We start from the raw sequence: 27,195 nt of genomic DNA on the forward strand, positions 1-27,195 counted from the left end.
TATTTTCTCCAAGTGTTCTTGAACTCTTTCGGCGAATGGAACCGCCTCTGCCACTGGGTCCATTATGGAATGGCCGGGAACTACTGTTATGTGTCGACGCGGGTTGAGGAGCGGACCTGCGTCTGACGGAACCCAGCGCTAAAACAACCAGAAAGCGGTTCCAATAACAAAACAATTTATTTTCCCCCTTTGGTGCATAACAAAGTGTACAAACAAAAACTGCGTCGGTCTGGCGGAGTGAAGGACGGCACGCTCTCCAGCGCCCAAAAGGATCGAAGCCCGGCGCTTCTGGACCCACGTTCACCGCCAAACACCCCCCAGGTGGACACGACAAACCGATTCTGCGAAGGATAGAAAAGGTGAGGTAAGTCAGCAGCTACAACTAATATCCTTCAAAAGGCACACACTATCAGCAACACATTCAGGTCCGAATTCAAGCTTTATGTAAATGAGCAGTTTCTCACAACAGGTGGAGGATCATCAGTCCGCATGCCACGGCAGTGAGAAGCGAGCTGCACAACTCTCATCAAAGTTCAAATATACAGCGTAACAAAATACCAAGTTACTGTTAACAATTATTCAGATAATCAATCACCTCTGATGTGTGCTGACAGCATGTGTCCCTCACCCTTCCTCCTTCACAGGCACGATGTGTCAAACCCAGGCGCGGTCCTCAGCGTCTCACAAATGAACATCACAAGGTCGGGTTCCCGGCAATTCTGCTTGAATCACACATGACTTAAATGCAGAACGCCATCTCATTATCTGCTCCAGCTGAAAGTCTTTAAGGTTGCACGTGAGCACCATCCACAGGTGCTGCACATCATGTTGATGAGGGTGAAGGACTCTTCTGCCAGCACCTTCTCCACAGACAATAAATCAGTTTGCATACCACCTGGAGAGCAAAGAAAAGAAAAGAACACCAAAATGTCCAGCCACACCCCCCCAACACACAATATATATCTCAATCTCACACATTTTTAAAACATGTTTAAAACTTTCCAAGTTGGTCACAATGTTTGACAACTCAAACATAGACAATATGTTATAAAAATCAGCAATAGGAGCCTGCCTGAACTAAAATCACCAAGATAAAACTGTTGTCTTTACTCATATCATCTGCAGTACTGAGTGGTACTATAAAGTGGGTTATCCCACAAAACATTTTCGAGATAATGGTACTGCAAAATTATGAATATAAGCTTAAAAATGATGTGTTATTCATAGCGCTGGACAGCAATCGCACTCCGGCCACCTCAACCTAACAATGCTGGATCATGGTATTGGGGGGAGACACACTCGCACGCCATTTGGGTTTGGGGACGGGCACTTGCATGCCATTTGTGTTGCTTGGTAACGGCACACTCGTGGGGCACTTAGAAGATGAGAGGCCATATGCACAGCCAGTTCAAATGTGACTGCCTGCACTCTACTCGTGCTGGCTGCGCAAATAGCCCCGCGAGTGGTGTTGGATGTTCGTAGGTGGCACCTGGACTTTGACTCCGGCTGAGAATGGATCAAATGGCCATTCGTCCGAGATTCGCCAACATGTGGCCGCTGGTGTGGCCACAGTTCGACGTGGCTGATGATTTCGTTCAGCTCCTCAGTCGCAGCACGATATGTCCGACCTGCGTTTGACATGATCAAATGGCAGTGTAAACTCATCTTGCACACTGTTCAAATGGGTTTCCACCGCAAGCGGCACGCGAATGTAGAGTGCATGTGCTGTGCCCAAATGGTTGTGGTGACAGCTGTGTGAGACGTTCGAGTCAGCTCTGATTTTTCACGAGTAGTACACGATTCCTCCTTCATGTGCCATTCGGCTTCAATCATGTTATGTGTGAAGGGCCCTAACCTGGGCATCAACCAATCTAGTACAGAAAATCTGCATGCTTGGTTTGGCTAAATTTACTGACACAACCCTATTCATTTACCCAGGCATGGGGCTAGCACTTAGGGCCCCTTCACTCATAGTGTAAATATGTACAACTCAGGGCGACACCCGTCAGAGCAGCTCGTATGAGCGCACCACGAAACATCGCCCTGACGGGCAGGCATGCACGATGTCGGTGTGACGGTTTGTGCACATGGGAACACAGTGCCACCAGTGTAGCTGCTGTGAAGAAAAAAAATAAATAAAAAATTTTTTAAAAATACATGCTGTGACAGTTTTGTGCACATGGGAACACAGCAGCTTTTCACAGCAGATGCGCAATGTGGTTACACATCACACAGCTGCTGTGAAAATAAAAAATAAAATGACATGCCACCCACGGCAATCGAACCTGTGCCAAACGCTCTGATTGCTAGTCAGAAACTTTACCATTGAGCTACAATTGCTGTCCTGTGATATCTGCAGGAAACTGCCTCATATCAGGAAGGACATGGACGTATTTAAAAAAAAAAAAAAAAAAAAACGCACACCATAGAAAAACACCACATTATATTGAAATACTGAATCCGTCTTATCAAGCGGGCAATACAAGTGTGATCCGTGTTCCTCTGTAGATGACCCATGGTCACAGACATACAGTCACGAAATGACATGAATGATGAAGCAGTTCGTTCTTCTCATGTCCACATCTACTAGTCCGGTGTGTCCAGCCGGCTGCACGCACGTGTGCATGTCTTGTGGATGCCGCGCTGCAGGACTGACACCACGTCATGAGGAACAGAGCTCACGTGGGTGGTGTGACAGTCAGATCGCCCACTGCGTGTTCTGATCTGATGGTCTGTTTCAATCTGGGAGCAACATGTCAATGTCCACGCCGTGCGCGTGCACGCATGCTTCCTGCAGCTTGTCACCACAATGATATGTTTTTACAACCCCTGGCAAAAATTATGGAATCACCGGCCTCGGAGGATGTTCATTCAGTTGTTTAATTTTGTAGAAAAAAAGCAGATCACAGACATGACACAAAACGAAAGTCATTTTCAGTCTTTTCCTGGTTCTCTCCCTCAGCCCCAACCAGTCCCAGCAGAAGACTGCCCCTCCCTGAGCCTGGTTCTGCTGGAGATTTCTTCCTGTTAAAAGGGAGTTTTTCCTTCCCACTGTAGCCAAGTGCTTGCTCACAGGGGGTCGTTTTGACCGTTGGGGTTTTACATAATTATTGTATGGCCTTGCCTTACAATATAAAGCGCCTTGGGGCAACTGTTTGTTGTGATTTGGCGCTATATAAAAAAATTGATTGATTGATTGATTGATTGATTTCAAATGGCAACTTTCTGGCTTTAAGAAACACTATAAGAAATCAGGAAAAAAAATTGTGGCAGTCAGTAACGGTTACTTGTTTAGACCAAGCAGAGGGAAAAAAATATGGAATCACTCAATTCTGAGGAAAAATTTATGGAATCATGAAAAACAAAAGAACGTTCCAACACATCACTAGTATTTTGTTGCACCACCTCTGGCTTTTATAACAGCTTGCAGTCTCTGAGGCATGGACTTAATGAGTGACAAACAGTACTCTTCATCAATCTGGCTCCAACTTTCTCTGATTGCTGTTGCCAGATCAGCTTTGCAGGTTGGAGCCTTGTCATGGACCATTTTCTTCAACTTCCACCAAAGATTTTCAATTGGATTAAGATCCGGACTATTTGCAGGCCATGACATTGACCCTATGTGTCTTTTTGCAAGGAATGTTTTCACAGTTTTTGCTCTATGGCAAGATGCATTATCATTGTGAAAAATGATTTCATCATCCCCAAACATCCTTTCAATTGATGGGATAAGAAAAGTGTCCAAAATATCAATGTAAACTTGTGCATTTATTGATGATGTAATGACAGCCATCTCCCCAGTGCCTTTACCTGACACGCAGCCCCATATCATCAATGACTGTGGAAATTTACATGTTCTCTTCAGGCAGTCATCTTTATAAATCTCATTGGAACGGCACCAAACAAAAGTTCCAGCATCATCACCTTGCCCAATGCAGATTCGAGATTCATCACTGAATATGACTTTCATCCAGTCATCCACAGTCCACGATTGCTTTTCCTTAGCCCATTGTAACCTTGTTTTTTTCTGTTTAGGTGTTAATGATGGCTTCGTTTAGCTTTTCTGTATGTAAATCCCATTTCCTTTAGGCGGTTTCTTACAGTTCGGTCACAGACGTTGACTCCAGTTTCCTCCCATTCGTTCCTCATTTGTTTTATTGTGCATTTTCGATTTTTGAGACATATTGCTTTAAGTTTTCTGTCTTGACGCTTTGATGTCTTCCTTGGTCTACCAGTAAGTTTGCCTTTAACAACCTTCCCATGTTGTTTGTATTTGGTCAAGAGTTTAGACACAGCTGACTGTGAACAACCAACATCTTTTGCAATATTGCGTGATGATTTACCCTCTTTTAACAGTTTGATAATCCTCTCCTTTGTTTCAATTGACATCTCTCGTGTTGGAGCCATGATTCATGTCAGTCCACTTGGTGCAACAGCTCTCCAAGGTGTGATCACTCCTTTTTAGATGCAGACTAATGAGCAGAGCTGATTTGATGCAGGTGTTCGTTTTGGGGATGAAAATTTCCAGGGTGATTCCATAATTTATTCCTCAGAATTGAGTGAGTCCATATTTTTTTCCCTCTGCTTGGTCTAAAAAAGTAACCGTTACTGACTGCCACAATTTTTTTTCTTGATTTTACAGTGTTTCTTAAAGCCAGAAAGTTGCCATTTGAAATGACTTTAGTTTTGTGTCATGTCTGTGATCTGCTTTTTTTCTACAAAATTAAACAACTGAATGAACATCCTCCGAGGCCAGTGATTCCATAATTTTTGCCAGGGGTTGTATTAATGTCCACGTAAGGACAGCAAGCAGACACACGTTCGCTACAGTGGGCAGTTGTTAGTTCATGTCTGTCCAAACACAGTATGTGGTGTCCCACTTGGATGTCCAGATCCACAGATCTCTAGTAGCCACACCTTCTGTCAGTTCAGTGCACACACCAAAGTGTCGGTGTGTGTGCCACACTCGTGGGGCACTTAGACAAATTTCACTACCAGCATGACAGGGACTGTCTGATGACTGTTGTTGTGTTAATAATGCGAATGGCATTTTCTAAGTGCCATGCGAGCAGTGTTAGATGTTCATGTGTGTTACTGGTAATTTGCCCAACAGCTGCCGCAAGAGGGATCGATGGTCTCGCACAGTGCACACTTTGTCTTTCAGGCACTGTTTTGCACACGATTCCTGCTTTATGCGCAAATCGACCAAATTCTTAGAATGCACCGGCTGTACACCCCAACGGATGAATTCTCCAAACATCCCTATTATTTTTTAGGTCAAAAGTCAATATATCAAAAGGTGGGATAGCTCATTTTCCCTCATCAGTGGCTTATCTGTTAAATATTAAACATTTATGAACAACTTGATTGTGACAAATAACCAAAAATACAGGAAAACAGGAGGAGACAAATGGTTTTCATATCAGTCTTTCCATGATTAAAGAAATGAATAAATAAAACATTTAAACAGAAAATGTATCTCAGTAACTTGAATTCCTCAAATTATTGAGTAATAGATTCCATGCTAATTTAAACCTGAGCTAAATGTATAGTAACTTGCTTCCTTTTGAAAGAAAACTAACATTCATCCATCCATGCCTTACTCCAATTAAGGGGCACAGGGTGGAGGGTGGGGTCGGCTAGAGCCTACCCAAAACTAACATTGTATTTACGAAAAGAGTTCATTATGAACTAAGTTGATCACTTTGAACTCAGGGTAACCAACCTTGGGCACATAGCAGTAAATCAGGCTGTGTTTATCATCCACAATTAGGTGTTTGAGGTCCTCAGGTGAAAGTACCCTGCGCTTTCTCGTGTGGCTCAGACATGCCTGCTCCAACAGTTCCCGGCGGCCTTGGAGAGACCTCTGTGCTGCCAACAAGTCCAGCTGCTTGCACAATGAAGACAGAGAGCGGATGAAAAATGGATGTGATTAAAGGGAGGGAGAAAAAGCAGAAATATAAACAGCTATTAAAACGTGAGATATATGATCAAGCTCACAATATTATAACCCCCACTGTTCCATACTGCTTGACTGCATGTAATATGTCTTAATCATTGTAAATATTTTGCGATGAAACATCAGAATTCACAAGATGCAACAGGTGATGTCAACAGATGATTGTTTTCATGATTTGGTACAAAAGCAGAATATAAGAAAGACAGAATCTTTGAGGAACAAAAATGGGCAGAGGACCTCCAGTTTGTCAAAATATGTGTGTGAAAATTATTAAAATGTTTCAAAACACTCATCACTCATCTTCAACCGCTTATCCGGGATCGGGTCGCAGGGGCAACAGCTCCAGCAGGGGACCCCAGACTTCCCTTTCCTGGGCAACATTGACCACCTCCGACTGTGTGATCCCAAGGCGTTCCTAGGCCAGCGTGGAGATATAATCTCTCCACCTAGTCCTGGGTCTTCCTCGGGGTCTCCTCCCAGATGGACGTGCCTGGAACAACTCCCTAGGGAGGCGCCCAGGCCCCTCGCCTGAGACCAATTTGCCACGCAAGACCCGACCAGGAGCACAAAGGCTCCATACAACACAGCTCTCAGGTTCATAGCAGCACACAAACCTCCAGAGTGGATGTTCCAAAACAATGATGCTCAAATAAAGATTGGAAGGGATTTGCATATTTCTCCATCTTCAGTGCATAATATCATTAAGAGTCAAAGAATATGGAGAAATTTCGGTGCATAAAGAGCAAGGACCCAAGCCTCAGCTGAACATCCATCATCATCATCCGATCCCTCAGACAGCACTGCATCAAGAACTGTCATTCACCTTTTATTACTTGAGGTGACCTTTGTCAAGCACTACAATTCAGAGTTAGATTCATAAATGACTGTTACATCTTTACTGTGCATAACAGAAGCTTTATTTTAACCTTGTCTAGATTCAAAAAGATTCAAAGAAATTTATTGTCATATGCACAATATAGAACATGAACATGTTCCCTGCACAATGAAATGTGTCTACTGCATTTAACCCAATCCTAATTGCCAGTAGGAGCAGAAGTCGCCATTAGGCGCCCGGGGACCAGCTCCAGATGTACATTCCTGCCTTGGTCAACAGCAGGGCTGAGCAAACCAACACCGACCCATAACAAACAACACACACACAACACACAACACAGAGGTCGGCCCGGTACATAAAACATATATATGAAAGCAAAACACGAGGGAAAAGGAGAAAAAAAAAACCCCTCATAGCTGCTGCATTACACAGCAGCAATGAGGAAAAAAAATCCCCATCAGCACAGAAAAACAATAATCACAGAGACAAAAACAAGGACACAGGACGACAACCGAGATTTGAAAGGACCAGTTTATCAGAACACCCCGGAGGCAGCCTGTTTGGCGCCGTCAACGGCCTTGTCCGACAATCCTGGAGGGGAAGGGAGCAGCCCTGCACAGTCTGAGCAGTCCTGAACAGTTCTAACAGAGCTGGAGAAGCTGAGGGGAGGGGGGGAAGACCAGGGAGCGAGGCTTAAGTGTTGATCTTCTGAGGAGGTTTTTATCACAGCGACCTTGAAGTGCAGCTGTATTTGGGGAAGCCAAATGAATAGCCAGATTAGCAGACGCCTGAAAGATTCCACAGTTCTGAGAACAGAGTGGCTCTCAATGCATCTGAATGTAGAATGTGGTCTTCACAGACGGTCATAGCGGGTTTCCAGGGCCGCAATCCTGCTCGAGATGTTTTCCAACGCGCGGTTAACCCCCGCCGACTGCACAGCCACTGCCTTCCCAATTGAATCAATCATGTAGGGCAGCCTGGAAGGACCAATCAAAGCTGCTTCCACTTTCTTGATTTTCCGGTAAACCAGCAAAATGCCCGCTCCACACATCAGAAAGCCGGTCACCACCAAGCCGAATATGTACACATCTTCGACATGCTCCACAGAAAGTATGTAAAGGCACATGACCTGCCATCTCCTCCACGAGTCCATCACGTAACCCATCACATGCGTCCCGGCAGGACAGGTCGGGTCCTCCGCCCCCAAATGTCTTGTAGAAAAAATAGTGTCAATTGCGTTCAGAGACCACTTTAACAGATCCATTTTGTCGTTTTCCAGAAGAGCAAAGCTGCAGCCTCACAGACAACACACCACAGAAGCAGGAAAAGAGGGAGGGAGAAGAGAAAAGTGCATCCGTCTCGGTCGAGTGCAAGCTGGCAAAAAAAAAAAAAAAAAAAAAAACCTAACTCTAACCTTGCAGTGTCAACTTCTTTGGGCTTGGAGGCATCTGGACTGGACCATTACATACTGGAAATGTATTAATGGTCAGAATAATCAGTATTGAATATCTTTTTTGAAGAAGAAGAAGAAGAAGAAATGGATGTTGTGTGCTCCGGACCAAAAAATGTAAACCACCAAAAACTACCATCTAGACCAGGGGTGGGCAACTTATTCCAGAAAGGGGCAAGAGGGTGCAGGTTTTCTTTGCAGCCACTGACTCCACCAGGTGATTTCACTGATTAATATCTCTTTGAGCAGATGGAATCAGTTAATGTGTGTAAGTTGCCCATGCCACAGGCAACTTACACATCCCCATACCATCACAGATGCTGGCTTTTGAACTTTGCGCTGGTAACAATCTGGATGGTCTTTTTCCTACATCCATGATTACCAAAAACAATTTGAAATGTAGACTCATGAGATCACAGCACACTTTCCCACTTTGTGTCTGTCCATTTCAAATGAGCTCGGGCCCAGAGAAGGCAGCAGTGTTTCTGGATGTTGTTGATGTATGGCTTTCGCTTTGCATGGTAGAGTTTTAACTTGCACTTGTAGATGTAGCGACGAACTGTGTTAACTGACAATGGTTTTCTGAAGTGTTCCTGAACCCACACGGTAAGATCCTTTACACAATGATGCTGGTCTTTAATGTAGTGCCGCCTGAGGGATCGAAGGTCACGGGCATTCAATGTCGGCTTTCGGCCTTGCCACTTACAGTTCTCCAGATTCTCTGAATCTTCTGATTATATTATGGACTTTAGATGATGGAATCCCTAAATTCTTTGCAATTGAACGTTGAGAAACACTGTTCTTAAACTGTTGGACTATTTTTTCATGCAGTTGTTCACAAAGTGGTGATCGTCACCCCATCTTTGCTTGTGAATGGCTGAGCCTTTTGGGGATGCTCCTTATATACCCAATTATGACACTCACCTGTTTCCACTTAGGTGTTCTTTGAGCATTCATCAACTTTCCCAGTCTTTTGTTGCCCCATCCCAACTTTTTTGAAATGTGTTGCAGGCATCCATTTCAAAATGAGCAAATATTTGCACAAAAACAACAACATTCATCAGTTTGAACATTAAATATCTTGTCTTTGTGGTGTATTCAATTGAATATAGGTTGAAGAGGATTTTCAAACCATTGTATTATGTTTTTATTTACATTTTACACAACGTCCCAACTTCATTGGAAATGGGGATGTAAAACATTCATTTAAACAGTCTGTCCATCCAATGATTCCTCAAAGTAGAGGTGTAACGACAACAACTCAATTGAGGGTTAGTCATAGTCTGTATAATGGAATATTCAGATTCCTCCAACCACTAAAAGAATTTAAATGTTAAATGTCTCAGCAGAGCTTCACAGATGGGAATATGTGCATCCACAAACAACTGACTGACACTGTGCCACCTGGGTATCCTCATCAACAGCCCAAAGGTGTCATTATAGGCCACATGCAGTTTACGGATTGTGCACTGCTTATAGTTCCACCACAAGGGAGCCATGTACAGTGGGGTACAAAAGGCACATTTCACCTTAGCAGAGCACATACTGAACTTTCGCAGCAGCATGTTTGCCTGAGCATACAGTTTACAGTATTGTCTTTTAATGTCTCTGTCGTCACACCAGTCAGCAGTTCTAAAATGTCCAAGGTATTTGACCTCATTCGAGAGCATGAGCAGCTTATCACACACATCTTTATCATCCGTAATACAATCATTATATTACTCTTAATGAGGTTATACAAAATGTTCATTCCCAAACAGAACATATTTTTAACAAATGTTGCATCCCTGCACTGTATGGGCAGATTATCACCAGATCATCTGCATACATGAGATGGTTGACAATTGAAGAGTTCAGGCGCTAAACCCCGTAAACGCCACGCACACAGAAAATTAGATAACCATTGCAAGTGAAAGCTTACCGAGGCTTGTATCCAATAACAAAATCAATTCTACTGCAACACTCCATAAATCCAGTGGTAAATGTAAGTCAAGAAGCAGTTTGTATGCAGAACCTCGTAAGCGCCATCCCAGTTTGTGTGCAAAACCACATAGTGAACAGCGCACCACTCACTGAAATGTATCTCGGTCATGTGACGGAAAGATTGCGGCGCCCACAAGAGCTTCTCTGATGCTGCATTTACACATAACAATGGCACGTCACGAATGCCACGAAGTATACATTCTTGGCTGTTGATCATGAATGTGATGATTTGAGGCAGAGGCGTCAGGTGTCCTCAGGAACTGCTGCAACCTGTTACCACGCATTATGATTAATGTAACGTGTTGGTGGCGCATTATCAGGAACCATTACACACAGTCAAGAACAGGGATGGGTATTGAGAACCGGTTCCTTTTGGGTATCATTAAGAAATGATTCGATCCACCGACATCAATAAGCTTTTTGCTTAACGATTCCCTTATCGGTCCTTCAGAGTGGCTGTTGTTTTGGGGGGTGTTTGTCAGGAAAATGATCATTTTGCTACATTGATTACAGACCTGCAGCGGGTCTATAATCAACTTTTCTGCAGTACGGTTTTGCTTTGAACCTTGAACCAATCGAAGCAGTGATTCGCAGATCGATTCGTGGATTCATTGTTTTATTTCGCTTTATCCTAATTTTTCCCTGCTAAAACCCTGAAGAGCATATGTCTGAGTAATATTTAATATTTTTATGTTAAACCAACCTGTTATGGTCTTCTGAAACAGTTGACAGATGTATTTTATAACTTAAAAACCGGATCGATGCTAACCCGTTAGCATGTCTATGGCTTTTTCAATGTTAAAGTTAGCATTAAGCTGTTCGCATCAGCACGTTTGTGTTGATTTGTTCTCTGTATAATTAATGGCTCAGCGTTCGTTGTCATAAGAGTCTAATTGTAATTTTTTAAATGTATTTTTATTCATATATTAATAATAATAGTAACAACAATAATAGTCTACATAACAGACAATAATAGTCAATAATAATAGACTAAAAATGTTACAATTTTAGGGAAAGAGACAAAAAGAACCTAATGAAACAAAACACAACAGAAAAGATAAAACCATCTAACAATGAAAATAAATACATATAGAAATAAATAACAGTTTCCTATGAACACCTAGTGACTCTTACACCTCCACCTAATCCCTGTTTTATTTAAGTTTAATGACAATTTGTTTATTTGTTCAGTGATTTCCTCCAGAACTATCTGCCAAGCTAGAAAACTGCTGCATCCTAGTAAGAGCAGAATACTACTGGAATGAATTTGAATAAAGAAAGTTGGTTTTTTTCTCACCAAAATGGATGCTGCACTCACCTTAGTTTATTGTCTGGAATAGTCTCAGATTGCATTTCAGAGCTTCTGGATTTCAAACATTTCCGTGCAGGTGGTGTTGGGGGTAATTTTGGGTTTCAGCTTTTTTTGTTTTTCACCACTTTCATCCCTGAATATGTCAATTGTGAGTCACTGCTCCATTCTGTTCACACAGCTCCAAACGCTGTGCTGCTCTCTGCCGAGTCAAGTTAGAATGATAGAGTGCAGTCGGAATTAATAAATTTAAAGCGAAACGCAGTTTAAATCAAATGACACCTCTTTCCAAACAGACTGCAATCAATCAAAATGTTTTTTCTCCCAAAATGAGACGTCCTGCACTGATGTGCAGCAGGTGGCTGCAGCAGCTCAGCTCAGAGGTATGGAGAGACATTCATTCATTCATTCATTCATCTTCTACCGCTTAGTCCAATTAAGGGTCGCGGGGGGCTGGAGCCTATCCCAGCAGTCATAGAGCGCAAGGCGGGGTACACCCAGGACAGGACGCTAGTCTGTCGCAGGGCCACAAACAGACAAACAAGCACAGACACAACCACACACACACCTACGGACAACTTAAAGACTCCAATCCACCTAACCCGCACGTCTTTGGATGTGGGAGGAAACCGGAGCACCCGGAGGAAACCCACGCACACACAGGGAGAACATGCAAACGCCACACAAAAAGGCCACATGAACTGAACCCACGACCTTCTCGCTGTGAGGCAACAGTGCTAACCACTAAGCCACCGTGCTGTCCTATGGAGAGACATTCATGTCAAAATATCTGAAAGGAAATGCTTTTGACAAAAACTACAGATTTTATTTATTTTTATTTATGTCCAGAGATCAAGGATCTAGTGACCAAATTAAAATGTTGTTGACATAGAAAACCTGTAAAGCCTAGTTTTAGTACACAGAAAATTCACACGGGGTATTGATAAGGGAATCAATAAGGAAACGGATCGATAAGCAGAATCGATAATGGCATCGATATCGATAAAATCTTATCAATACCCAGCCCTATTCAAGAATAACATTCCGCACTGTTGCGCATAGGCGCAGAGAGGAGGAGGAGACTGAGAGAGCCAGATGTGTGGTTTCATGCGGCTCTCGTCTCGCTCGTTTTCCCAAACATCAGGTGCAGCAGCAGGTGGAACACCTGCAGGAGCATGCTGAGGAGCATTGGAACAAAACTTTTAGCCGACTTGGCATCACTGTACTCCTTCAGCATACTGCAGCAATGAAATTGAATGCGGTGCAGCAGGGTTTAATTGTACGCACGTCAGAGAAGAACGCTTATTAGGATCATCACTAATCAAGGCGGATCAACACACTCAGTTGCGACCTCCACGACATGAAGCGAAACGACGGTGGTGCGTGACATTCGTGGAAGATTTTTTTGACAGCGAAAAACATGCTCCACGAAAATAACAAATATCACGCACCAACATGCTCTATTAAGAAACCTATTCAGATGTGTTAAGTCACATTAAGAATGTCAGGAATGTGCCAAGAATGACACAAATATGACATTCATAACGCGTACTGCCCATGAGTAAATGCAGCATTAGCGTACATTAATGTGATGGACTTACTGAGTTTTGCAAACAAACTGAAGGTTTTGCAGCCAAATCTATTAAAGGTTGCTAATTAACACATTTCTGAATAAAGGTTGATTTTTGAGATAGTGCTATTTTGTTCAGTGCACCATAACCATTTCATAACAAGAAAGATTGATTCATGAAGATGTACAACTTCCATCAGGTAAATTATCCTTATTTAAAACAAGAGTGGTCTGGTGGAGGGTTTTGCGCCTGAACTCTTCAACTGTTCCAATGACATAGCCAGTTTTACAGCTATTTAACTTTGTGGACAATTCATAAATGTATACATTAAATAAGAGTGGAGAGAGAATTCCTCCTTGCCACACACCATTTCTGACATGAAAAGGCTCCGAGAGAGCACTGTCCCACTGTACATGCATAACCTGACTTGCATACCAGAAAGATAGAATACGAACCAGATATTTAGGCATACGTATCTCTGTTAATTAATTTCATAAATAATGTGTTATGGTTTCCTCTGTCAAATACCTTTGTGGCATCAAAAAGAGCACAAAAAGACAGACAAATTTAAATTTAGATACTTTCCCACTATTTCTTTAAGAGCACAAAAAGACAAAATTAAATTTAGATACTTTCCCACTACTTCTTTAAGTGCATAGATGCACATGTCAGTGCCATGCCACTTTTTAAAGGCACAGTGATTATCATTTGTCAAAACATACATTTCCGATCTCGTGTAAATCTCAATAATAAAATGGAAACCCAAACTATTGACTAAACAGAAAATAAATGATGAACAGAAAACAAAACCAGACACCACAGAATACAGATAATCCAATGAATGACTACACAACAAAAAATAAATGATAAACAGAGAATGCAATCAATACCTAAAGGAAAACAACCAGATCACAAAACACAGAAGGTCAAAGCATGAAGAGACAAAAAACCATAACGAGAGCCCAGAACGGGCAGGATCATGACACGTTATCCATACTGCCCCAACTTTTTTCTGATTTGGGGTTATATGATGTTTAAAAAAAAATTAAAAACATCTTGAGAGCCACCTGGGAAGAGTTTATGCAGTCAAAACGTTGCTGGACAAAGGTGTTTGCTAATATCAAGACTTTTGCAGGAGAAGGAAGGTACAACATTTTAGAGTCATGTTACTTTACTGGAAGGATGTGAGAGTCGTATGCTAACCAGTGACCCAAGGTGATGACTGGATGTCTTTGATATTAGATCTCTTTCTAGGATCCTTGGGTACTACTGGAATGCCTTTATGTCAAACAAATGGGAGATGCAGATGAGGAGTGCAACTTGCACTGTGAGAGAATGTCAGCTACAACATTTTGGCAATGTGGTGCACTTCTTTGGGCAAGATCACATGGAGACCTCAGTATTAAGGAACCCACCAACTGGAACAGGCCAACATAACACCCGAGGTTCATATGGTTGGTTATTTTCAAGAGGTGGGGCCAGACTGGTTGTTTGCCTGCGTGGTTGCATCCAAGGTCCAAGGGAGATGAGTAATGTGGTGGATGTGGTGAATGTGAATGCTCCCAGACCTGACCCAGCCTTATTCAATTGAGAACAGAAGCTAATGTTAATCTGAAAACAGCAGTCGACTGTCTCCCTTTTTCAGCAAACAGCGAAAACTGGATTTAAAACCCTAATTAAACTGCTCATCAGTTAAACTGCTATGGGATCCCTGGATGTGGATTTGATTGATGTTTGTCTTGGGTGCCAATAAGCACTTGCATTACAACAGTTACACTCCAGATTGGCACAAAAGTAGCCATGGCTGCAGTGCATGATAATGTTACATTAAAGAGGTTAAAGTGAAAGGATTGAAATAAATGTCTTCATAATGTTACCAGTAAGTTACTGTTGTAGAACAGAAATTTTCCAAAAAAAGTGTGTGTGTGTGTGTGTGTGTGTGTGTGTGTGTGTGTGTGTGTGTGTGTGTGTGTGTGTGTGTTCTCACCTGGTCTCTATTATACAGTGTCTGAAGTGGGTTCCTCCTGCTTTTCCCTGACCCAGTGTCTGTCTTCAGATCAGGTTCTACAGCTGCACACAGACCACAGTACATACATACTTACACCTGTGTGCCATTTATTAAACTGCTTTAAAAGGAAAATAGCATTTAATAAAGGAGTAACAACAAATCAATATGTTTTCTCTATACAGTTTATTTTCAGCTTTTCACAGGTGTCAAGTTGAAAACAGATCTCAGAATCAAAGCAGTGAATGGTCATCTGGTTAGTACTTGGATGGGAGACCTCTTCAGAACGCCAGCGGCTGTGTGTGTTTCTCCGGGTAAAACGAGTTGCATCAGGAAGGGCATCCGGCATAAAACTTGTGCCAAATACAGTGAGGAAAATAAGTATTTGAACACCCTGCGATTTTGCAAGTTCTCCCACTTAGAAATCATGGAGGGGTCTGAAATTTTCATCTAAGGTGCATGTCCACTGTGAGAGACATAATCTAAAAAAAAAGTCCGGAAATCACAAATCACAAAACTGCAGGGTGTTCAAATACTTATTTTCCTCACTGTACCTATGGGGATCTGGCTGTATTCGCTGTGGCAACCCCAAACAATAACGGTGTCGCAGACCAAACGGTCCGCCCCTAAAAACCAGTCCACCTTTTGCATCTGCACATGCATCATTTCGGACCCAAAGCAATTAAATGGATTAATGGGATTATTAACCATCAGATGATAAAGGTAAAACCTCTTAAATCATTCTAAAGTCAGTTTTAAGTAGAAACAAGACCATTTTAAGCAGAAACGAGGCAAAATTCTGTGACGCTCTGAAATGTCTGACGTGCTGTGAACGCATCAGCTAGCAGCTTGTTTAGCTACGTCACTCTGATTGCTTTCGCTGCCTTTTATGATGAAATAATGCTGAATTTATGTGGAAATGATTGTTGAACAAAAGCTTCAGATATCCGTCGCTGAGATAGATGATGACTGGTGTGCAATTTCAAGCAGAAACGAGGTGTTAAGGGCCTTTCATACTGAATACTTCAGGCCAATCCGTCAACGCTTCCCAATCCGTCAGATTTGTTTTTTCACGCGTCTGATGCATCCGACGCGTGACGTCAGATGCGTCGCATCGGAAGCGGCAAGGGGGCGGAGATTGCTACGTCACACTCTGGCTGTTTCCACAACCTGAAAAAAGTTCAGCGATCGCCATCATGAATTTGGGTCGCCTGAACCACAAAAAAGCTTAAAAAACAGCAGAACGATTTTTTCAGCTTTTTTCAGCTACTTTTCAGAGTGACGCCGACCGAGGGAGGACTGACAACTTGGCGGGATATCAATCGAACCACGACAGCAGACCGACCCGCACGGAGAAGCCGGCCTTCAGGCATCATCACTGGGCAGACCGAGGCAGGGAGCCTCGGTCTGCTTACTGATGAAAGGTTTCTAAAGAACCATTTATTGATTTATTTAGCTATTTTAAGTACAAGTGTTGTAAACTCTTTTTTTAACAGTAATCACACATTCTGAGGTAACAACAACAAAAAACATCCAAGGATTTTTCTTCAAAAAACTGCTCTATAAATGAGCAGTCCTGTGACACGTTTGTTTTGTACAGATCAGTGGTTTCTGCACCAATCCGTTTTGTAGAGATCAGTGGTTTCTGCACCGATCTGTTCTGTAGAGATCAGTGGTTTCTACACCGATCCGTTCTGTAGAGATCAGTGGTTTCTGCCACTAGTCTTCCGTGTTTTGGCCCGACGCGTCGTTCCTATTGGACAACGCGAAGGTATGTCACAGCTCAGAGTGTCGAAAGTTGGATTGGGTTGAACTTTGACTGCATCAGCCTGCCGACAAGCGGCAATGCGTGCTCCCGTCAGAAGCGTCGGTTTAGCTTGGCTTTTGACGCGACACATCTGACGCATCTAAAAAGCAACGCCCCTCATTGAAAATAATGCTTTTTAGACCGATTCTTGACGCATCTGACGTGTTCAGTGTGAAAGGCCCTTTAATCCATGAACTGCGTCATTGGGGGGGTGACTGTTCGGTCGGTGACAATGGGAGCAGCTGAACTGACAACAACAACTTTGCTGATGTCACCCCTGACCTAAATCTGGCCATCACATATAAATATTTTTATACACGTTTATGTTTTGTTTGGATAACAAAGAAGACATATTTTACAATGTGACATCCACTTAAGACAAAGGTTTAAATTACACTGTGAAGACATCCTGACAGAATTGTAGGCAGAGTGAGTCAAAGCCAACTTTCCTCTTCTCCTCTGGTCAGCTCCTGATACAACATGATCCCTTTTAAAAATTCCTCCTCCTCGCATGTAAATTCCACTCCAAACAAATTGTTCTACACACACTCAGAGTCACTCTTATATATCTTGTTTTAGCTGCCACCGGCTTCACTTCACCACTATCTGCAAATATTTGTTTACCCAGAACAAGAGTCTCTGACTTCTTCCCAGTGAATTCTGGGGTTTGTCAGGGATGTGTTCTGGCTCTCTCACTCTCTTCAATGGTGGCATGGACGGGATGTTGGGTAAGGTCACTGAGTCCAGTGACTTAAATGCCTTTGTGGAATCATTGGGTGCTCTGACTGCAGCACTTGAGTGGCTGAGTGAGGAGTCGCAGTGTCTGTGATTGTGGTCGTCCTGAATCAAAACTAACATCCAGACTTTCGATGACTTCCTGGACTCAGCAATTTTTTTTTCTCTGTGTATGACTGAAAATGTTATCGTTTCTTACTAATTCTACAATTGTAAACCTGTTCTGTTGTATATACTGTAAATGTGTGTTGTGTGATCCACTTTTGTGATTTACCTCTGTGTTTTTCCCTATCCACCAGGTCCTTATTGTAAATAAGAATTTTTTTCTTAATAACTTACCTGATTAAATAAAGGTTAAATCAAAAAATAAATAAAAGAGAAGTGTATCTGTCTGAGATAAATGTGATATTGCTTGATGACAGACAGACATCCATGTCTCTGGCTCAGCCTAAGAAGTGTGAGGCACATCTAAGAGCTTGTGGAGTCATAGACGTTGCTGGATAGAAGTGTATATCTCACTGAGACCATCCTCACACACACACACACACACACACACACACACACACACAACACAAAAAAACAAAAAAAAACACAATAGATCATGTGTGCAAGCGCCTTATTATGTTCTATTACGGCTGGAAGATTAATCACAATTTAAAGTCAGTCAGCTGTTGCAGCTATATAATTGCAAAAGGGTGGAATTTAATGAAATAAATAAATCGTCTTCATGTACTGCAGTGTGCATTGCTGTGGTCTGTGTGCACCCCACCACTGAAATGTGGCTTCCCCCACAATGGATGCAGGAGACTTTAAACGTGTTTGATGAAGACAAATAAATGCCTCAGTGTGGTGTTTACTGCTTTTAAAATGTGAAGGGTGAATTGTTTTTCCATTCTGCTACGCACTCATGTGCATGTTTCAAACGGCTGCTGATCTCTTTCTTTGTCAATGCACTTCGCCACAAAGTCATTTTCACATTAATGTCATATAATATGGTATAAAAAGTGATTCTGTTGTGTGAATTTGTGTGCTAAAAGGTACACTACCGCTTGTTAAGGTATCATTAACATAGCTGTATATTTGATGCAAAACTGCATTTTTTTTTTAATTTTTCATGCAGGTGTTAATGTTCAAGGAGCAGATTTGAAAATGAAAATAACCCAGATTAAACCACTTCTCAAATGAGATAATTACCAAAGGAGTCAAAGTGTGCAAAACTGCTTTGATCTGCATTTTACATTTTCATGTTTTGAGTTTTCATGCTAAACATCCCCAGTCACAAAATTCTATGATTGTGCTTGGAGAAACTGTTCTGCTAAATACCCCCAAAATGGTTTACTTTTTCTCAGATTATTAAAAGATCCCTCCCCACTTAAAGCCTAGGATTACCACATTATTGCAAAATAAATAAAGTTAAAAATAAATGTTAAAATACAGTACACCTCACAATTATTTTGCTCATTACATTTTAATAACTAGGGAAATCAAATAAAAAAAACAAACATTTAACATATCACAACTGAAAATTGCAATAGCAATATCCCCCACAATAATAACAATGACCTTTTCATCAAATTATGTACCTCAATAACTGATATACAAATATTCAATGTTTATGAGTTCAATGGTACAGTAGTGTTCAGAATAATAGTAGTGCTATGTGACTAAAAAGATTAATCCAGGTTTTAAGTATATTTCTTATTGTTACATGGGAAACAAGGTACCAGTAGATTCTCACAAATCCAACAAGACCAAGCATTCATGATATGCACACTCTTAAGGCTATGAAATTGGGCTATTAGTAAAGTAGAAAAGGGGGTGTTCACAATAATAGTAGCATCTGATGTTGACGCTACAAACTCAAAACTATTATGTTCACACTGCTTTTTTAGCAATCCTGTGAATCACTAAACTAGTATTCAGTTGTATAACCACAGTTTTTCATGATTTCTTCACATCTGCGAGGCTTTAATGTTGTTGGTTTGGAACCAAAATTTTGCTCGTTTACTAGTGTGCTTGGGGTCACTGTCTTGTTGAAACACCCATTTCAAGGGCATGTCCTCTTCAGCATAAGGCAACATGACCTCATCAAATATTTTGACATATCCAAACTGATCCATGATACCTGGTATGCGATATATAGGCCCAACACCATAGTACCATACTGGCCAACCCGCGGCTCTTTGCCTGGTGACATGCGGCTCTTACGTTCATGTCCAAGTTTGTGTTTGTGTGTATTTATGTGCGTGTTCGCTTCGCTTAAGTTCAATACGGTAATTTTGTTGAATGTGCTTCACTTGGGTTCATTACGGTATTTCAAGATCATGGCAAATGCACAAGTGCGTGAAATGATCTGTCAGATCTCAAAATGGCAGGGAAAAAATGCACTGCAAAAAGAAAATATGAAGATGAAAACAGGACGTTTCTAACAGAGTGGGAGAATTTATATTTTTTCGTCGAACATAATGGCAAGCCATTCTGCCTTAACATTGACCAGGAATTTCCAAAAGGGACTGAACTTCGCAAGCACAAGCTGACCACTTTGAAAAGTCAAGCAGAAAAGCAGGTACAGGTTTTCAAAACATTTACGAAGCAGTCAGAGACAGTAACACTTGCATCGTATAAACTGGCTTGGAACATTGCACGGGCTAAAAAGCCATACAATGAAGGGGAGTTCGTTAAAAAAGTGACGCTGTTGAAATCTTGTCTCCTGAAAACAACAAACTAAAATGCATGGCATCAGACCTCCAACTGTCCCGCCACACTGTTGAACACAGAATATCAGACATTAACACAGCTATTGAATCACAGTTGCACTCTGACCTTCAACCATGCGAGTATTTCAGTGTCGCATTGGATGAGAGTTGTGACATACAAAACAAGCCTCAGCTGGCAATATTTGCACGCTCTGTGTCAAAGGAGTGTGTGATCAAAGAACTCCTGATATTGTGCCATTGAAAGACCGAACCCGTGGCATAGATGTGAAAGAAACAATGATGGCTGCATTTGAGAAAGCAAATCTGCCCCTACGGAAGATAAACGCACTAGCCACGGATGGTGCACCATCCATGATCGGATCTGTGAACGGGCTCGTGGGGCTGTGCAAAGCCGACAAAACATTTCCAGACATTTGGAATTTCCACTGCATCATCCACAGGGAGCAACTCGTGTCTAAATCGTTGAATTTAGACATCATGAAACCTGTGATGGAAATCGTCAACTACATCCATACACATGCTCTTAATCACAGGCAATTCAAGAATTTCATCGCTGAGCTGGACGAAGAGCTTCCAGGTGACCTGCCACTGCACTGCACCGTGAGGTGGCTGTCAAGGGGAAAGGTACTGTCTCGCTTCTTTGAACTTTTGGATGCAGTGAAACTCTTCATGGAAGAGAAGAACAAGGACTATCCCCAGCTCTCTGACCCCAAATGGATTTTGGATTTGGCCTTTTTGGTCGACATGTTGGGCCACTTGGATAGACTGAACCTTACGCTGCAGGGTAAAATGAAAGTGCTGCCTGATCTGGTACAAAGTGTGTTTGCGTTTGTCAACAAACTGAAGCTGTTCAAGGCGCATATTCAAAAGGGAGATTTAACGCATTTCCCCACTCTGCTAAAAGTTAGTGGGCAAGTCACCAGTGCCACCCTGAATAAGCAAGGAGCCAGATACACAACTCTGGTTGAAAACCTGCACGAAACCTTTGTGATCCGGTTCCGCGATCTACAACTGAAAAGGCCACAGACCACGTTCCTCGTCAACCCATTTAATGCGGATACGGACTGTTTGAAAGCCCTGCTAGTCGCAGATGAGTCAGCCGCTGAGTTGGAGATCATTGATCTCGCTGAGGAGGACCAACTGAAACCGGCATTAAGGGAAGGGACCATTGAGTTCTGGAAAAGTGTGTCAATGGAAAAATACCCCAATGTCAATAGGGCTGCACTTAAAATACTGTCAATGTTTGGCTCAACGTACGTCTGTGAGTCTGTATTTTCTACCATGAAATACGTCAAATCAAAACACCGCTCTGTTCTGACTGACACCCACGTGAAAGAATTGCTTCGAGTGGCAACAACGGAGTACGAGCCAGATTTGAGGAGGATTGTTCAAGGGAAGGAATGCCAGAAGTCCCACTAAGCAACATGCATAGTAAGTGCATGCTATATTGATTATTGAAAAATGACTGGCCTGTGGTCTTGGTACTGTAGTAAATGTGTCATTATCATGTTGGTGTGGGGCATTTGTTATTTGTTACCATGTTGGAGTGACATCAATCTGTGTGTGTGTGTGTGTGTGTGAGAGAGAGGAAGGGATGAGTGATGCTCATGTGTATGATGTTGCTGGCCTGTGGTCTTAGTATTGTAGGTGTACATTTCAGTCATCATGTTGGTGTGCGACCTTTACAAATCTGGCTGAACAGAGGTGTGTGTGTGAGAGAGAGAGAGAGTGAGGGAGAGGAAGAGATGGTTGGGGGTGTGTGCCCATGTGTATGATGTTGCTGGCCTGTGGTCTTACTATTGTAGGGGTATTTACAATTCATCTGACTGAGCAGAGGTGTGTGTGTGTGTGTGTGTGTGTGTGTGTGCGCAAGCAGAAGGATGGGTAATGTTTGTGTGCCCATGTTCATGTGCACTTGTGCCGATGTGGCTCTTTGCTGTAACACAGTAAGAAATGTGGCTCTTGGTCTCCGACTGCTTGGCCACCCCTGCCATAGTAGGAGAAACATGCCCATATCATGATGCTTGCATCACCATGCTTCACTGTCTTCACTGTGAACTGTGGCTTGAATTCAGAGTTTGGGGGTCGTCTCACAAACTGTCTGCGGCCCTTGGACCCAAAAAGAACAATTTTACTCTCATCAGTCCACAAAATATTCCTCCATTTCTCTTTAGGCCAGTTGGTGTATTCTTTGGCAAATTATAACCTCTTCTGCACGTCTTTTATTTAACAGAGGGACTTTGCGGGGGATTCTTGTAAATAAATTAACTTCACACAGGCATCTTCTAACTGTCACAGCACTTACAGGTAACTCCAGACTGTCTTTGATCATCCTGGAGCTGATCAATGGGTGAGCCTTTGCCATTCTGGTTATTCTTCTATCCATTTTGATGGTTGTTTTCCATTTTCTTCTACACGTCTCTGGTTTTTTGTCCATTTTAAAGCATTGGAGATCATTGTAGATGAACAGCCTATAATTTTTTGCACCTGCGTATAAGTTTTCCCCTCTCCAATCAACTTTTTAATCAAACTACGCTGTTCTTCTGAACAATGTCTTGAACGTCCCATTTTCCTCAGGCTTTCAAAGAGAAAAGCATATTCAACAGGTACTGGCTTCATCCTTAAATAGGGGACACCTGATTCACACCTGTTTGTTCCACAAAATTGACGAACTCACTGACTGAATGCCACACTACTATTATTGTGAACACCCCCTTTTCTACTTTTTTTACTAATAGCCCAATTTCATAGCCTTAAGAGTGTGCATATCATGAATGCCTGGTCTTGTTGGATTTGTGAGAATCTACTGAATCTACTTGTAGCAATAAGAAATATATTCAAAACCTGGATTAATCTTTTTAGTCACATAGCACTACGATTATTCTGAACACTACTGTACGAATATTTAATTCAATGAAAGATGGAACGTTCCATCTTTCACTGAATTAAATATTCATTCCATTAAAAGAATGGAAAAAACATTCATTATTTGTTTTATATAACAGTAAAAATGAAAGCTTGTCATTTGATATTTTATTAATTTATAAACAACAGAAAAGGGACTTGTCACTGGTGCTTAGTTTAATACGAACTTTAAATAGGAGTCCAAAATTGTTCTCAGTAGTCCGTGATGCCATCCACTGACTTTTTCCTCACTCCAGCGAAAAACTGCGTCAGAAATTCTTCCAACTTTTCATCCTCTTCATCCTAACAGCTCTTCATGCCTCCAGACGGCTTACGGCATAGTGGATGTGTTTATTAGTGTTAAAAGACAGCATCAATTAGCTCCTTCAAATTGTCATCTGCTAGCAAAAAAAAAAAAAAAATCTGCCATGTTTAGCTAAACACCGCCCTCGGTAGACTGAACATGCGCGGTGGTCAGGGTGTGCAATTGCACATTTCATATAGCACCAAAATTGCATGCTGAAAATAACTATTGCACAGGCAATGAAACACAAAAGCAAATGGTACGAATAATCCATGTCACATGACATACAAGCCACCAATCAAATGACAAGGATCCACTCAGCCGTTATATAATAGTTTCTGTACGTGTTAAAGTTCATAAACAGAGACCTCGAGCAACCATGTAATATAGTGCTACTTCAGTGGTGCAGCTGTTATGTACACATAGCACTGTGCAATAGGTGTACGAAGGCAGGTACACATCTTGGATATACAAGTGTTTCAACGTCACCTCAAATCCTATCAGCAAGGAAGCACTTCATGACAAAAGACATCCACAGCATAAAATGCAGGCTGGGAGAGGAAGTGGTTCAACTTTTGTCATGTCAATATCAGACACTGACGTCTGACACCTTCTACTCAAAGTCCTGAATATTAACCAAATTAACTGACATCAGCAAGATTAAATTTGTGAGCGGTTCCAACTGTTGATTTTGATACATTTCCGTTAATTGTCCAGTCGAAGTCGGAGGTTAGCTGTAAACTCTGAACAAAGCCTAAATACACAGTCAGCAATGTGTGACTGGAAAATCACTAAGGGCCCTTAGGCAAGGCCCTGAATCCCAGAGTTGCTCCTGGTGTGTAGTAAGCCCCTTGCACAGCAGCATCCTGACATCAATGTTTGAGTGTGTTTGGGTGAATGGGTGAATGTGAGGCATAATTTTAAAGCGCTTTGAGCGTCTGATGCAGATGGAAAAGTGCTGTATAAATGCAGTCCATTTAATGTGATGTGATGTGGAGGTTGTGCTGTGTTTAAGAAGTTAAAACATTTGTCTGTCCTCCCTCCTCTCATCTACAAGAACACATCTGTCATCTCCTTTCATCCCCTCACTCCCACCCCCCTCCTCTCCAGCGCCATCTGCCTGATGGAAGTCATTGCTGGGGTCTGTAGCTAATGACGCTGAGATTGAAAAGTGATTTATTTTGCACGTGTCCAAACTATGAAACCACAGACATAAAAACACTGAGTGTGTTTTACAGAAGGATGCAGTGAAAGAATGTGCAAATGTACAGTGGAATAAAGGATTTTTTTTTTTTTGGTAGAAGGTGCAATATAAGCAATGATGACTAAAAATATGCAGTGCGCATTAGTGAAAAACACAACATTGAAGCGTCATGCAGAGTAAGGAACTCAACCAAAGAAGTTATCACATGTAGCTGTTTTTGGAGGACATTCAGTATAACTGCATATCATGGTCAAATCTTAAACACCACACAGCCTCCAGTGACTTAAGGTGCAGGATACAAAAAAAAACAAAACAGAAACCATGCTGCCAGTGCATAATACACTAAAAATACACTTGACTGACTACTGCACTATGGAACGATCTGATGGTGTGATGTATACCGAGCAAAACTCCCAACACAACCACGTGATTGACATGATATGCACACACAGTCTATATCTGTAACCCTGAAATTCAAATATTTTAAAAACGCAATCAGTTTTCATATTCAAAAAGAGTCCCTTCGGCTGCTCTCTTGTTTTCACAGCAGATCCCAGGTGGTCCTGTATGATGATTTGGCAAGTATTGTGCCGGATGTCCTTTCTCACAACTACACATTACATGGACAAATGTGGCAAGGGTGGGGTTTGAACCGGGAACCTTTCAGTGAAGCAATGTGCACAATGGCCACCAACCCCGCTGATCCACACACACACACACAAAAAACTACCAGTGTGAAAATTATTAGACCCCATTCAGAACTGACCTTTTTGTTGAGCCATAGTACAAACTGCTGTTGTGCAATGATGTGCTTTAACTTTGTAATGCCTAAAGCTTGTAAAATCAAGTTAAAACTGAGGGTTACTTTCCAATGTACACACAGTATAAAAACTTCAGCCAGGATTTGAGCTGTCACTTGAGAAAGCATCATGCCAAAAATAAAATAAATCAGTTTAGACTTGAGAAAAACAATTGTTGATGCTCACAAAGCCAGAGGAGGAGTGAACACAGCAGTTCCAAGTGTCAAGAACTACAATGAGAAATATCATCAAGAAATTCAGAGAGAGCCTGCCATAGGTATGAAGCAAACGGTCTCAAAGATTCTGGAAAGAAAATGAGTGAGAGATGTGTTTAAAGACCCCAGAACAACTGCTAAGACATGAGTGAATTACTTAGCAAAGTTGGGAATTGCAGTCTAAAAGAAGATGATCAGTGGAGACCTGGACAGGATTAGACTATGATTTTGTCGACCAAGAAACACCCCACTTCTGCAGAAGAGACATCTTCAAGTCAGGATGAAGTAGGACAACCTGGAGAAAGATTATGCATACTGGAAGCATGTCCTTTGATCCTATGAGATGAAGCCAGACCTCTCTTGTAATAGAGACGTTGCTTATGTTTGGAGAAAGAAGGGAGAGGCGTATAACCCAAAGAATACCATCCCCACATCGAAACACGGCGGTGGGAGTATTATGTTGTGGTGATGCTTCCATGCATCTGGAACTGGAAATGTCCAAAAGGTGGCAGAAATTATGAAGAAAGAAGGATATATGAAGATTTTGAAAGAAAACCTCAAGCAGCGTTCAGCAAAACTGAGTCTGGGTTGTCAATGTCTTCCAACACTACAAAAACCCAAAACATATGTCGTTTCTGGTGAAAAATTACCTCAAGAAGAACAAAGTGAATGTTACTGACTGGCCTCATAAAACCCTGACTTGAATCAATGCCAGAAGACCATCAAATCTGGAGGAGCTTGAGAGATTCACATCAAAGAACAATGGGCTGGTATTCCTCAGGAGACATGTATGATGCTTGCTGAAAACTACCCCAAATGACTGAAGGCTGTTATCCAGCAAAAAGGACACAAAACTGACGACTAGCATCTGGGGGTGTAATAATTTTGACCCTGGTATTTTTTTAATTTTTGATTCACTGTGCCCCATACACTAATTCATGGGGACAGATTGAGGAAGGACAGATCAATTTCTCAGATATTAATGCCAACAGAAAAATTACGCGTTAATTTCAAAAAGGAAACTGACTCTGTGGACAGAGAAACAAAGTTTGATATCCTTGATCAACATGGAATTCCAAAAAAAATTGTCAGGACCATCAGGGCATTCTACAAAGGTTCCAGGGCATGTGTGCTAACCCCTGATGGTGAAACCAAAGGTTTTGAATTTGTGTGTTGGGTTCTCCAGACATGAGAAAGGTCTCTGAATTCATCCTCAGAAAAACAGACATCACCCATCCATTCATGTTACCAATCACAATTTTGTGGATGACCTTGCCATCATATCAGACTCAGTATATGACTCATAAGACGTTCTTCATGCAGTAAAAGAAGCTGCTCACGTTGGCCAGCACTGCAATGCATCAAAGACAGAATTCATATCCACATGTATCATGTGC

General features: G+C 41.9%; 1 protein-coding gene and 1 long non-coding RNA gene across 3 annotated transcripts in view; one reads left to right on the plus strand and one right to left on the minus strand.

Annotated features, from left to right (window-relative positions):
• Positions 1-27,195, minus strand: part of LOC117512206 (carbohydrate sulfotransferase 11-like) — a 67,814-nt gene that overhangs the window by 5,352 nt on the left and 35,267 nt on the right. The window contains exons 2-3 of one of the 2 annotated variants that reach the window (XM_034172198.1): positions 15,095-15,177; positions 5,726-5,887 (exon numbers count right to left, since the gene is read on the minus strand). In XM_034172198.1, the coding sequence (XP_034028089.1) occupies positions 5,726-5,887; positions 15,095-15,177 (245 nt within the window). Of the gene's footprint in view, positions 1-5,725; positions 5,891-15,094; positions 15,178-27,195 lie in introns of both variants that reach the window. The other variant, XM_034172197.1, reaches the window with a different exon arrangement.
• On the plus strand, positions 211-25,611 carry LOC117512208. Its single transcript, XR_004561241.1, has 3 exons — positions 211-223; positions 7,011-7,015; positions 25,532-25,611. It is a non-coding gene; the product is annotated as an uncharacterized LOC117512208 (long non-coding RNA).

Source organism: Thalassophryne amazonica, chromosome 6 (genome assembly GCF_902500255.1).
Source record: "Thalassophryne amazonica chromosome 6, fThaAma1.1, whole genome shotgun sequence".
NCBI lineage: Eukaryota > Metazoa > Chordata > Actinopteri > Batrachoidiformes > Batrachoididae > Thalassophryne > Thalassophryne amazonica.